General features: G+C 50.2%; 1 protein-coding gene across 1 annotated transcript in view; it reads left to right on the forward strand.

Annotated features, from left to right (window-relative positions):
• Nucleotides 1-14,566, forward strand: part of C3 (complement C3) — a 39,093-nt gene that overhangs the window by 12,973 nt on the left and 11,554 nt on the right. Inside the window, exons 18-26 of the mRNA XM_004378411.2 lie at nucleotides 3,830-3,938; nucleotides 4,678-4,763; nucleotides 8,555-8,694; nucleotides 8,784-8,996; nucleotides 10,363-10,429; nucleotides 10,535-10,621; nucleotides 12,352-12,555; nucleotides 13,214-13,289; nucleotides 13,801-13,960. Of these exons, the coding sequence (XP_004378468.1) occupies nucleotides 3,830-3,938; nucleotides 4,678-4,763; nucleotides 8,555-8,694; nucleotides 8,784-8,996; nucleotides 10,363-10,429; nucleotides 10,535-10,621; nucleotides 12,352-12,555; nucleotides 13,214-13,289; nucleotides 13,801-13,960 (1,142 nt within the window). The remainder of the gene's footprint in view (nucleotides 1-3,829; nucleotides 3,939-4,677; nucleotides 4,764-8,554; nucleotides 8,695-8,783; nucleotides 8,997-10,362; nucleotides 10,430-10,534; nucleotides 10,622-12,351; nucleotides 12,556-13,213; nucleotides 13,290-13,800; nucleotides 13,961-14,566) is intronic.

A 14,566-nucleotide genomic window follows, 5' to 3' on the forward strand; every position in this document is an offset into this window, starting at 1 on the left:
TCCCTGTCTGAGGGCGGAAGAGGTCCCTGTCTGAAGGGGGCAATGCCCTGTTTGAAGAGGGAGGAGGTCCCTGACTGAGAGGGGAGAATGCCCCTTTCTGAGGGGAGAGGTGATTTTGTCTGAGGGAGGAGGAGGTTCCTGTCTGAGGGGGGAGGACACCCTGTCTGGGCGGGGGGAGGTCCTGTCTGCGATGTGGCATTTACAGAAAGGACAAGAGTCATAACTGGCATTCGCCGAGGGGTTTGAGCCCCAGCGTTGCCAATCACTCCTTTTCTTAAATACCTTTTGAGATACCTCTGAATTTGAGAAAATGCATTTTGGCTGGGATGGGCATTGTCAGAACTGAATATAAAGAAGGCACACCTCAGGCCACCCAGTGCCTTTTGCGAGGATCATCTCAGAAAAGCCACCATTCCTTAACCTGTCCAAATTTCACTTTTTAATAATTTACACTGAGCCATCGCTGCTCTGGTGATGGCTCTAATTAACCGTTGGAAATTTTCTTTGGGACCTCCGGTCAATTTCATGGGGGACTGGAAATCTATTGATCAAATTGGGCTGGAAGAGCCGAGGGAATCGTGGGTGGCTTGGAAAACTGTGGGAAAATTGCTTTATCAATTACATGATGAAAAGTAATGAACGAGAATACCTTTGCTTTAAAACTAAGGAAGATTAGAGGGCTTGCACCGTGGCAGGCTGGCAGACCAAATAAATATGAAAATCTCTCTTTTTTTTTTCATTAAGGAATTTCACACTGTTAGAAGTACAGTACCAACAACTTTTTTTTAAAACCATTTAATAGCTCATCACCCTGAAATAGTTCCGCAAGGGTTTCCAACAAGCAAAAGTATTCTCCTACATAACTCCCACACAATTCTCATCTCAGAATCAGGACATTAAGGCCAATTCATTAGCACCACATAATCCAGTCTGTTTGTTTTCTTTTAACTGCGGTAGATACACAGGGAACAAATCGTTTGCCCTTTCAAGATGCTTCAGGTGTACAATTCAGTGACCTTAGTTAGGTTTCTCATGATGTTCAACCATTACCTTGATCCGTTTCCACTTGTCCCATTCTGTAATCCAGTTTTTGGTCCTTGGAAGGAAAACAATGCAGTTCAGACACTGGCGTTGCATTTTCTTGCCCTGGTTTTTCAGTCTGGTCAATCTGAAATAGCTCTTCAGTTTTTCTCTTTCGTGACCTTGATGTTTTTGAAGTTTGCCAGTTGCTGTCGAGTCGATTCCGACTCGTGGCGACCTCGTGCGTGTCAGAGTAGAACTGTGCTCCGTAGGGTTTTCAATGGCTGGTTTTACGGAAGTAGATAGCCAGGCCTTTCTTCCGAGGGGCCTCTGGGTGGACTTGAACCTCCAACCTTTCGGGTAGCAGCCGAGCATGTTAACTCTTGGCACCACCCAGGGATTCCTTTTGAAGGGTACGGACTGGGTGTTTTGTGGAATGGCTCTCCATTTCAGCCTTTTTGATGCTTTTTCATGATCAGGTTCAGATTTTGCATTTGAGACAGGAATATCACAGACAGGATGCTGTGTCCCTCATAGCGGGAGACACGTGACCTCGATTCATCCCATTACTGGGTTGTTAACCTTGATCGCTTGATTGAAGTGATATCTACCGGGCTTCTCCACTGTAAAGTTCATCTTTTTTTCCTTTCCAGTTATAAATCAAAAAAAAAAAAAAAGTAACCATCACAATGTAGCAAAATTTAAGCTAAGGGAGATTTAAAAAAAAAAATCATTTTTCACTCAGCCTTTAAGACAATGAGTATTGACTGCTTGTAAGAGAAGGCATGATGTTTGTGTATGTCTGCATCTTTTTCCTTTTGGCTTAAAAATAAGCAACCATCGACCAAAAGGCCAACGTGGGCAAATATTTCTAAATTCTTCCAGCTGGAAAAACCAGCTCTCTGCTCCCACCACCAAACGCATATAGGTGTTAGGTGCCGTTGAGTCGAATCTGACTCATAGCGACCCCATGTGTTACAGAGTAGAACTGCCCCGTAGGGTTTCCTAGGCTATAACCTTTACGGGAGTAGATCGCCAGGTCTTTCTCCTGCGGTGTCGCTGGTGGGTCCAAACTGCCGATCCTTCGGTTAGCAGCCAAGTGCCCAACCATTGTGCCACCAGGGCTCCTTTGCCACAGGCAGAGAGGTTCCCAATTTGCGAGAATAAAGAGGTTTTACCTTCAATCTCTTTGTGAGCTATAATAATCTAGGCACGCTGCTTTCTACCCCACTGACCCAGAGTCGTGATTTTCTTTTGCAAAGGCGAGATTGTCTGAAGACTATGGGAAACCCTAAACAAAACCGCTTATCCCCCAGGATGTTTTTTAATGCACGTGGGTGTGTTTTCCCCAGCATTATGTCATTTCTCTAGCCAGTTAGGGGTGGGACGGAGGAGTGCTTCAATGTGACACCCGAAAGGCACTCTGACGGGTTAGTCAGAGTCTGGGTGGATCTGGGCATCTGTGGAATTCCGCCTACTTTGTTGTAATAACCCAGAAACAAATTAAAATCTGCCCATCATTCCCGAGGGAAGCCCAGCCAGGGTTGACGTCTATGCCGGTCCCATTTGGCTTCCTTGCTGTGTTAGTTTCTTAGTGCTGCTGTAACAGAACGACTACGAAAAACCCAACCAACCCATTGCCATCGAGTCGATTCCGACTCATAGCGACCCTATAGGACAGAGTAGAATTGCCCCGTAGGGTTTCCAAGGAGCGGCTGGTGGATTCGAACTGCTGATCTTTTGGTTAGCAGCCAAGCTCTTAACCACTGCGCCACCAGGGCTCCTCGGAAATTTATTTTCTCACAGTTCCGGAGGCTACAAGTCCCAATTCAGTGTGTGGCTCTAGGGAGAGGTCCCTCTTTGTCTGGGTCAGCTTCTAAGTAAGTAAGTAACTAACTGGTTCCCGACACGTCGATTCTGACTCATGGCAACCCTGTGTGTGTGTCAGAGCAAAGTGTGCTCCATAAGGTTTTCAATGCCTGATGTTTTGGAAGTAGATTGCCAGGCCTTTCTTCTAAGGCACCTCTAGGTGGGCTTGAACCTCCAAAGCTTTCGGTTAGCAGCCAAGCACGTTAACCGTCTGCACCCATCCAGGGATGTCATTTCAGCTTCTAGTAGTCTGCAATCCTTGGCGTTCCTGGGCTTGTAGATTCTTCTGCCTGTGTTGACATCAGATGGAGCCTGTCTTCCATTATACGTACTGTCTTGTCTCTGTGTCTATGTTGCTCCGTGTGACTCAAAAGTGATTAGGTTTAGGCTCCACCCTATACTGATGTGGCCTCATTAACGTAAAGAAAACCCTATTCCCAAATGGATTACATCCACAGGTATAGGGGTTAGGAGTCCAGCACATCTTGGATACAATTCAATCCATAACGCTTGCTAATGGAGGCAAGCTGGATTTAGAGGCCACCCCCTTCTGTGGTCTCCATCAAGTCTGGGGACTCTCGAGTCACCTGGTTGCGTTCAAGGCCAACACATCCATCGGACACAGGAGACGCGGAGCCCATAATACTTTCAAGCATCCATAAAAATGTTTTCGTTTCTTTGGCAATCAGAGGGGGACAAAATGAATAGAATCCAGCTTGGATTATATTCATCTTTCTACCAATGCAGTTATAAAACATAATGTTTATTATTATTTTTTAACAGAGGAAGGGCACACCCAGGCAAAAACGCGTGGGGCTCACAAAAGTTCCAGTGGGGTCCTGAGTGGGTTTTGCTGCTAAGAATTCCTCCTGGGCTGCAGAGGTGGCTAAGGGGAAGCAGGGGGAGGTGGGTCCGCGCTAACCCCAGATGCCTCCCCCAGGTGACCTGGATGAGGACATAATCCCGGAAGAAGATATCATTTCCAGGAGTCAGTTCCCTGAGAGCTGGCTGTGGAGTATAGAGGAGCTCAAAGAGCCAGAGAAAAATGGGTACGGCTGGGAACCCCCCCCCCACTTCAACCCCACCCCCAGCCCAGCTGAGACACAGGTTCTTCCTCCCATCACTGCCCCCAAGACCCCACCATTTAATTTGCATGCACCCCCAACCTCCCTTGCCCCCGCCCCAAGGTCCCTGGGTGGTGCAAATGGTTTGCGCTTAGCTGGTAACCAAAAGGTTGAGGGTTCAAGCCCACCCAGCAGCACCGCAGAAGAAAGTCATAGAGATCTGCTTCCATTAAGATTAGTGTTGTTGATTGCCGTCAAATTGATTCCAACTCATGGCGACCCCACGTGTGCATGGAGTAGAACAGTGCTCCGTAGGGTATTTCAAGGCTGTCACCTTTCTGAAGCAGATTGCCCGGGCTTTCTTCTGAGGCACCTCTGGGTGGGCTTGAACTGCCAACCTTTCTGTTAGTAGTCCAGTGCTTAACCATTTGGGCCACCCAGGGCCTCCTGCATAAAGGTTACAGGCAAGAAAACCCTATGGAGCAGTTCTGCTCTGTAACACATGGGGTCGCCATGAGTCAGAATCCACTCGATAGCACAAAACAACAAAAATAAAAACAACCCCAGCTCCCCAACTCCTCCTTCTTTGGAATCACCGTGCGATCTCACAGTTCAACCTGGAAAACTCAACAGTTGGGTTTCTTACCTGTGCCCATGCCCCCAATCTGTCCCCATCGGTCCCCTTCCCCCCTAACGTCCCTGCCTCTCTCCCACCCGCACCCAGAATCTCCACAAAGATCATGAACGTGTTCTTGAAAGACTCCATCACCACCTGGGAGATCCTGGCTGTGAGCTTGTCGGACAAGAAAGGTGAGGGGAGATGGTGGGCCATCCTTGGGAGGAAGGGACCGCGGGGGCTCTCAGGATGTTCTGGGTGACTTACACTCTGCCTCTTGGTTAGTGGAGAGCTGTCACATGCTGGTCTGTGGAGGACTCTTGTTGTTAGTCACTGTCACGTCTATTCCAACTCATGGCACCCCCACGTGTGCAGAGTAGAACTGTGCTCTATAGAGTTTCCAGTGGCTGATTTTTTGGAAGGAGATCACCAGGCCTTTCTTCCAAAGCACCTCTGGGTGGACTTGAACTTCCATCCTTTTGGTTAGCAGCTGAGCTCGTTAACCGTTTGTACCACCCAGAGATTCCAATAATTGTTTGTTGTTAGTTGCTGTTGAGTCAACTCCAACTCATGGCGACCCCATGTATGCAGAGCAAAACTGCTCCACAGGCTCGGGGAAAATCTAGCTCAATTGGCATAACATAGTTTATAAAGAAAATATTCTACATTCTACTTTGGCGAGTAGCGTATAGGGTCTTAAAAGCCTGTGAGCAGCCATCTAAGATACTCCACTGGTCCCACCCTGTCTGGAGCAAGGGGGAATGAAGAACACCAAAGATACAAGGGAAAAATTAGTCCAAAGGACTCACGGACCACAACTACCACAGCCTCCGCCAGACTGAGTCCAGCACAACTAGATGGTGCCCGGCTACCACCACTGACTGCTCTGACAGGGTTGACAGTAGAGGGTCCCGGACAGAGCTGGAGAAAAATGTAGAACAAAATTCTAACTCACAAAAAAAGCCCAGACTTACTGGTCTGACAGAGATTGGAGAAACCCTGAGAGTATGGCCCTCAGACACCCTTTTAGCTCAGTAATGAAGTCACTCCTGAGGTTCACCCTTCAGCCAAAGATTAGACAGGCCTATAAAACAAAATAAGACTAAAGGGGCACACCAGCCCAGGGGCAAGGACGAGAAGGCAGGAGGGGACAGAAAAGCTGGTAATAGGGAAACTAAGGGTTGAGAAAGGGAGAGTGTTGACATGTCGTGGGGTTGGTAACCAATGTCATAAAACAATATGTGTGCTATTTGTTTACTGAGAAGCTAGTTTGTTCTGTAAACCTTCATCTAAAGTACAATAAAAAGAAAGAAAGATGAAAGGAAAAGACCCGGCTCCATAGGGTTTTCAATGGCTGTGATCTTTCAGAAGTAGATCACCAGGCCTTTTTTCCAAGGCGCCTCTGGGTGGGTTTGAACTGCCAACCTTTCAGTCAGTAGTTGAGCGCTTAACTGTTTGTGCCACCCAGGGCTCTTAGTCTGTGGAGGATCTAGTCTCTAAAATGGGTGCTTTTGCAGCAATAAAAACTCTTCAGGGCTGATGTTGACAGGACAGTGGGTAAGATGATTAAGAAAGGAAAAAAGCAAACAGTGTGACATGCGTGATTGAAACACCAGGGTTCAGATTGAGAAGTGTGACACAGACGTGGACAAAGCGTGGTCCCTTTTCTTTCTAGACCTGTCCCCCCCCCAACACCCCCCAACAAACATCCTGATGTAAGAACCTGCCTCCTCCATCACCACCAACTCATGGTGCCCCCGTGTGTCACAGCAGAACTGTGCTCCGTGAGGTTTTCAATGGCCGAGTTTTCAGAAGTAGATCACCAGGCCTTTCTTCTGAGGTGCCTCTGGGTGGACTCAAACTGCCAACCTTTCAGTTAGCAGCCGAGTGCATTTTAACTGTTTGCACCACCCAGGACTAACTAAAATTAATTTTTACTAAAACTAAATAAAAGTAAAATTCCAGATCCCATTTAGGCTAGCCATATTTCAAGTGCTCAATGGCCACCTGGGTCCCTGGATGTCACAGATAAAGTCCCTTTAGTTATTCAGGCCTTCTTCCCCCCTTACATATCTATTTATAAATAAAACTAGAGAGAAAGTGGAAATCACTTAATCAGAGCAACCCTCAAACACCACCACCATTCTTGACGACATCACCATGAAAACTATTATCAGTCATAAAAGAAATACAACCAGAATGCTCCATAGAAGTGAGGATGGCGAGACTGACTCATTTACTTTGGACACGTCATCAGAAAAGACCAATCGCTAGAAAAGGACATTCATGGTTGGTAAAGCAGAGGGTGAGTGAAAATGAGGGAAACCCTCCACAAGATGGATTGACATGATGGCCGCAACCACAGACTCAAACATACCAACGATCGTGAAGATGGCGCAGGACTGGGCAATGTTTAGTTCTGTTGTACATGGGGTCGCCATGAGTTGGAGCCAACTTGATGGCCACATACAACAACAGTCTATGGGCTTCTAGAAAGACGGAGGGAGCTAGGGAAAGCTCCCGTTATTTGGGGTGTTAAAAGAACATTCTGACATTAATTTTATAGAGTGCATTTGGTTTCAGAAAAGACTCATGAATTGGTGGCACAGACTTAATGAGGTGTTCTCCCCGGACAGAGAAAAGCTGGGAGGTTCCTGTTTTGTTTTGGTGAAAATATACACAGCAAAATATACACAAGTTCAACAACTTCTACGTGTACAATTCAGTGACATTGATTACCTTAGTCAAGTTGTGCAACCATTTTTGCTATCGTTTTACAAATTGTTCCACCATCATTAAGATGAACTCACTGCCCCATAAGCTTCTCATCTAACCTTTCAAGTTGCTGTCGTCAATTTGATCCCACATAGTTCTTTAAAAGAGTACAACGCTCAAAGTAGACTTTTTTTTTTTTTTTTTTACTAATTAAGCTAAGCTCTGGTTTGGTTTAACGATGACTTCAGGGGATAGTTTCAGCTTAAGGTTTAAAGATTATCTCAGGGCAATAATTTCAGGGGTTCTTTCAGCCGTCATGGCTCCAGAAAATCTGGATTCCATGAAACTTTTAACTTCTGTTCCACATTCTCCCCCACTTTGATCAGCATTCTTCTATAGCGTCTTTGATCCGAATGTTCTATAATGTTAGCCTGGCACCATCCAGTTCTTCTGGTCTCATGAAAAGCTGGGAGTTTTTACAAGGAATAAAACGCAGAAAGAGAGGGAGAGAAAGCAAAACAAACAAAGCATTTTTCATATATTTTGACACATCATCAGGCTATGCAAGTAAACATTTAAACTTCTCAATTCAAAAGGGTTTAATATCTGAACTACAACCTTTAAGCAAACAGGCAGATCAAAACATGGGTACAAGGAAAAATGTTTGTGCGTACCAGCGAGGTCAAAGGACACAGAAATTTCAAATGAGGGGAAGGCAGAGGTGGAATCATTCAAGCCTGTTTAATGCCGGGAGTCCCTGGGTGGTGCAAACAGTTAAGTGCTTGACTACTATCCAAAAGGTTGGCAGTTCAAACCCACCCAGAGGCACTTTGGAAGAAAGGCCTGGTGATCTGCTTCTGAAAGGTCAGAGCCTTGAAAACCTGATGGAGCAGTTCTACTCTGCACACAGGGGGTCGCCATGAGTTGGAACAGACTTGGCGGCCACTAACAACAACAACGTTGTCAGTTTGTGGTACTGTGATGGCTTGTGTGTTGCTGTGACGCTGGAAGCTATGCTATTGGTTTTCAAATACCAGCAGGGTCATCCCTGGTGGACAGGTTTCAGCAGAGCTTCCAGACTAAGACAGACTAGGAAGAAAGGCCTGGTGATCTGCTTCCAAAAGGTCACAGCCTTGAAAACCCATGAAGCACAGTTCAGACAAGGAAACCAAGACCTTGGGAGGAGCAGGGATTGGACCAGAAGCCTGGCCCTGTCTACCCTGCCCTACCCCTGCCCCTGATGCTCCATGTTCTGTCCCCGCCCGGGCAGGGATCTGTGTGGCCGACCCCTACGAGGTCACGGTGATGCAGAACTTCTTCATTGACCTGCGGCTCCCCTACTCTGTGGTGCGTAACGAGCAGGTGGAGATCCGAGCCGTCCTCTACAACTACCAGAAGGATAACATCAAGGTGGGCCCCCAGGACAGCAGAGGCCTGATGGGGGGTTGGGGGTCCCGCGGCACACACGCCTCTCACCTGACGCCTTCTGTCTCCCGCAGGTACGGGTGGAACTGCTCTATAACCCGACCTTCTGCAGCTTGGCCACTGCCAAGAAGCGCCACCAGCAGACCCTGACCATCGCGGGTGAATCTTCAGTGTCCGTGCCTTTTGTCATTGTTCCCCTGAAGATTGGCCTCCAAGAGGTGGAGGTCAAGGCCGCTGTCTACAACCAATTCATCAGCGACGGTGTCAAGAAGACCCTGAAGGTCGTGGTGAGTCCATGGGGGGACCTGCTGCCCCTGGTGCTTCCCGAAAGGCCCCCGTTCTCTGTCCCCGCAACCCAGGTTGGAGATCCAGGCTCTGAGACACCAAGAACCACGGTGTCCAGCTTAGGATCCTCAGAAGTCTTACAAGTTCAGAAGCAGGGCCAGGATTAGGGTCACCTCAGGCACAACGTTTTGTGGCGGAAGTTGTTAGCTGCTGTCATGGCGATCCCATGCACGACGGAATGAAATGCTGCCTGGCCCTGCGCCATCTCCATGATGGGTTGCGAATCAGACTGCTGTGATCCATAGGGTTTTCACTGGTGGATATTTTGGAAGTAGACCGCCAGGCCTTTCTTCCTGGTCCATCTTAGTCTGGAGGCTCCGCTGACACCTGTTCAGTATGCTAGCAACACGCAAACCTCCACTGACAGATGGGTGGTGGCTGCGCATGAGGTGCCTTGGTTGGGAGTGGAACCTGGGTCTCCTGCGTGGAAGGCGAGAATTCTACCGCTGAACCACCAATGTCTTCACAAATTAAAGTAGCCCCTATATATTGAGCACTTACTGCATACCAGACAGTGTGCTAAATACTTTATGCACATACTTTTATTCAAGAGACATTTGAGAGGCAATAGGATTGAGTCCCTGGGCGGTGCAAGCAGTTAAGCAATTGGCTACTAACCAAAACGTCAGCAGTTCAAACCCACCTAGAGGCACCTCGGAAGAAGGGCCTGGTGATCTACTTTTGAAATGTCACAGTCATGAAAACCCTATGGAGCGCAGTTCCGCTCTGCACACACGGGGTCGCCATGAGTCAAAATCAACTCGACAGCAGTGGGTTTGGTTTTGTTTTTTTCGAGAGGCAAGGGGCTAAAAACACAGACTCTGGAGCCAGACTGCCTGGGGTTCAAACCCCAGTTCTGCTGTACAAGCTGTGTGGCTTTGGGCAAGTTTCTTGACCTCTCTGTAAGCTAGTTTCCCTGTCTGTAAAATGGGAATGATAATAGCAGTACCCATCTCATTGGGTTGCTGTGAGGATTCAATGAGTTAACGCGTGTAAAACGCCCAGGTCTACAGGGCCCAGGCACATTTGAAGAATTCAAAAGGTCTTACTGTTTCCGTTATTAATTTATCGTTTTGTGATTAATCCGCACAGCATGAGATAGATGTCTGTATTGCCGCCTGTTTATAAGGGAGGTGGCTGAGGCACAGAGAGGTTAAGTCGTAGGTTATCAGTCACACAGCTGGAAAGGGGCAGAGTGAGGTTCAAATGCCATCATACCTACGCTACAGTAGCAGTCAGAGCAGTACTGCTGACCACCTATCTGTCTGCCCGTCTCCCGACTCCCCTGCCTTCCTCAACGCTGCACAGCCGGAAGGAATGAGAGTCAACAAAACCGTAGCTGTCCGCACGCTGGACCCAGAACACAAGGGCCAAGGTGAGTGGCTGCAGGAGAGGGCATGGGCACAGCCTGGGGCTGGCATACAGGGCCTGCGTGAGGCGGAGCCACAGGTGCCATCCATGTCTCCCACTCGCCCGGCAGGGGGAGTGCAGAAAGAGGAGATTACAGCGGCAGACCTCAGTGACCAAGTCCCAGACACGGAGTCAGAGACCAGGATCCTCCTACAAGGTGAGATACCCTTGGTCCTGACCCCATGATGCCCAGGAAGGCGTGGGGGGCCCAGTAGGGAATTCCATTTAATTCTGGGGGCGTTTAACCACTGTGGAGGCCCTGAGTGGTACAAACGGTGAACACACTCAGCTGCTAATGGAAAGGTTGGAGGTTCGAGTCCACCCAGAGGCGCCTCGGAAGAAAGGCCTAGTGTTCTGCTTCCGAAAACTCAGCCACTGGAAACCCTACGGAGTGCATTTCTACTCTGACACACATGGGGTCCCCATGAGTTCGAGTTCACTCAATGGCAACTGGTTTTTTCTAATTACTGCACCTCCCTCCTCAACTTCAGCTAAACAGCCCCTTTGACCTGTTTCACAGGAGCCCTGGTGGTGCAATGGTTAAGTGTTTGGCTGCTAACCGAAAGGTCGGTGGTTCAAACCCACCAGCCCCTCCATGGGAGAAAAGAGCTGGTGATCTGCTCCCGTAAAGGTTACAGCCTAGGAAACCCTGTGGGGCAGTTCTACTCTGCCATTTAGGGTCGCTATGAGTCAAACTGGTGGCACGGTGGTTGAGAGCTACAGCTGCTAACCAAAAGGTCAGCAGTTCAAATCCACCAGCCGCTCCTTGGAAACGCTATGGGGCAGTTCTACTCTGTCCTATACAGTCGCTGAGTCGGAATTGACTCCATGGCAATGGGCTTTATGAGTCAAAATCAACTCAACTGCACACAGCAGCCAATATAGAAGACTCCAGGCTGTAACCTTTACGGGAACAGATCGCCAGCTCTTTTCTCCCACCAAGGGGCTGGTGAGTTTGAACCACTGACCTTTCGGTTAGCAGCCAAGCACTTAACCATTGCGCCACCAGGGCTCCATGAAACTAGCATTTGCTGATAAAGAAGTTTCAATCAGAAGCAATGCAGTAGGAAATCAGAAATACTGGAGCTAATTGCCCAGGATGGAGGACAGGGGTGAAGGAGACCAGGAAGGGGTCTGCGGGCTGAGGCCTTGGGCAAGTTAGCCCCCCGGTGCCTTGGTTTCTTCATCTGTGAATGGGGCCAATAATGGTTATTTCCATGAAAGGGTTGTTGTGAGGATTGAATGAGATACTACATGGCATTCTCTTAGAATAACCAGACACCGTTGAGTCGATTCCAACTCATGGCACCCCCATGTGTGTCAGAACTGTGCTCCCTAGGGTTTTCAATGGCTGAGTTTTCAGAAATAAATCACCAGGCCTTTCTTCCGAGGCGCGCTTCTGGGTGGATCTGAACTGCCAACCTTTGGGTTAGCATTCAAGCGTGTTGTGAGTCGGAATCAACTCTATGCAAGGGGTTTTGGTATTAACCTAAAGGCTGGCAGTTTGAACCCACCCAGCAGCACCACGAAAGAAAGGCCTGGCAATCTACCTCCATAAAGATTACGGCCAAGAAAACCCTATGGAGCAGTTCTACTCTGTAATACATGGGGTTGCCATGAGTCGGAATCAACTCCATGGCAATGGGTTCGATTTTTTTTTTTTTTTTTTTTTGGTTACCGGAGTTATTTTATCTCTGGTGTAACAAGAGAACTTGTGAGCAGCACAAGCCCCCCTACTCCCAGCCCTTAGTTGTCCCTGAGCCCCTTGGCCTGGGGATGGTCTGCGCCTGGGATGCTGGGGAAGCCCCGACTCTCCTCACCCCACAGTGGGTCACCTGGCTTGAGCGCTGTTCCTCCTCCACCCCCCTCCACCCCCGCCCACTGCAGGGACCCCAGTGACCCAGATGGTAGAGGACGCCATCCACGGAGACCGGCTGAAGCACCTGATCGTGACGCCCTCGGGCTGTGGGGAGCAGAATATGATCGGCATGACGCCCACCGTCATTGCGGTGCACTACCTGGACCACACGGAGCAGTGGGAGAAGTTCGGCCTGGATAAGCGCCAGGAGGCCCTGGAGCTCATCAAGAAGGGTGAGTGCCCCCACCCCGCTGAGTGCTCGCCGTCCAAGATCCCTCTGCCCTTTCTGAGCGTCCTTCTCTCCCTGAGCCCCCTCCCCTCTGGGACCCCCTCAGAGACCCTGCCCTCTCTGCGACCCCCCTTGCTCCTCTCAGCCCCCTACCTGAACCCCTGTCTCTCTGAGGCCCCCGCTCCACCTTTTCTCTCTGAGACCCCTCTACCCTTTCCTCGTCTGTCTCCCCCTTTTTGAACTCCTCCCCCTCTCTGAGACCACCTTTCCCCTCTGAATCCCTCTCCTGAGACCACTTACCCTCTAAATCCGCTCCCGGTTCTCCTCCCTCCTTAACATACACCCCCTTTCCCCTGAAAGGGAGCCCTAGTGGCGCAGTGGTTAAGAGCTCGGCTGCTAACCAAAAGGTCGGCAGTTCGAATCCACCAGCTGCTCCTTGGAAACCCTATAGGGCAGTTCTACTCTGTCCTATAGGGTCGCTATATCCACTGGACGGCAACGGGTTTGTTTTTTTTCGTGGTTTCCCTGAAAGAGCCCCTCTTTCCTCTTGGAACCCCGTCCTATCCTTCACACAATCCCTGCCCCCTCTCTGAGCCCCTCCCGTCCGTGGCGCACCCTCCCCAGCCACCACGCCCTACACGGCTCTTGCCGCTTCCCCGCAGGGTACACCCAGCAGCTGGCCTTCAAACAACCCAACTCCGCCTACGCCGCCTTCCAGAACCGGCCGGCCAGCACCTGGTGAGTCTCCGGGAGGAGGGACCAGCTAGCGCAGCCATTTGTGGCACAAGGCCGGACCCCGCCACCTGCAGCGTCTAGCCGCTGGTTGACAGAGGGACCACTGGCCATGCACCTACAAGCGCTTGCAACACTTGGTGCTGAGCTCTGGAGAGCCCCGCACTGGGGCGGACCCGGGAGCGCGGGTCAGGCCCCGCCCCTCGCTGCTCACTGGTTTGCTGGGATGGCACTCTCCGGATCCTACAGCCGATTGGCTTATACTACGCTTAGTCCGGAGCCCAACCCACATAGGGGCGTACCCGAGAGCTCGTTGTTCATTGGGTCTTTTGATGGCACTCTTCGAATGCCACCGCTGACTGGCTCTTGCAACGCTTCGGCCTTAGCCCGCCCTACGATGGGGCGGACCCGGGAGTTGGGCGGGGGGGCTAGGCCCCGCCCCTCCCTGCTCATTGGTTGGCTGGGACGGCACTCTTCGGATCCCACAGCCTGGGCCCTCTTCCTGTACCACCCCCAGGCTGACTGCCTTCGTGGTCAAGGTCTTCTCCTTGGCCGCCAATGTCATCGCCATCGACTCCTTGGTCCTCTGCGGAGCGGTCAAATGGCTGATCCTGGAGAAGCAGAAGCCCGACGGCGTTTTCCAGGAGGATGGGCCCGTGATACACCAAGAAATGATTGTAAGTGGCAGGGATTGGGGATCCACTAGGGTAGAGCCATGAGCCGGGTGTCTCCCTCCTCCGTTGCAAAAGCCAGAGACCGGTGCAAAATGAAAACGAGGGCCCCTCCTTCCAAAAAGTACCAAGAATTTCATTAAACCAAGAGCAGGGCCCTCCTGAGTGTGGGGTGCTGCCTGGGAATCGCCTCTCAGGTTCAACCCATCCCAAGCCCCGCCCACTCTGCTTTGTGGATGATTCCCCAAAACGACCCCTTCCCCCCACCTCCTTGGCCACTCCCTCGTCCCAGCAGCCCCATCCCTCATTTGCAGTCTTGCAAAAGCCACTTCCTGGCCATTCTCCCTGCAGCCCCCCAACTCTTGTCCGCTTTCAGGCCCGCGCCTCACGGCAGCGTGGGGTGCATTTTTCACATCCAATCAGGTCACTGCTTAGAAGCTTCGGGGGTTTCCCATTGCTCTTAAAATAAACACAGAACTCCCTACAATGGTGGTTCTCAAAGTGTGGTCCCCAGACCTGGTAACTTACTAGAAACGCATATTCTCAGGCTGAACCCCAAACCCATTGAATCAGAAACTCTAGGGAGGGAAGGCGGCAGGAATCGGAGTTTTA

Source organism: Trichechus manatus, unplaced genomic scaffold, assembly GCF_000243295.1.
Source record: "Trichechus manatus latirostris isolate Lorelei unplaced genomic scaffold, TriManLat1.0 scaffold00057, whole genome shotgun sequence".
NCBI lineage: Eukaryota > Metazoa > Chordata > Mammalia > Sirenia > Trichechidae > Trichechus > Trichechus manatus.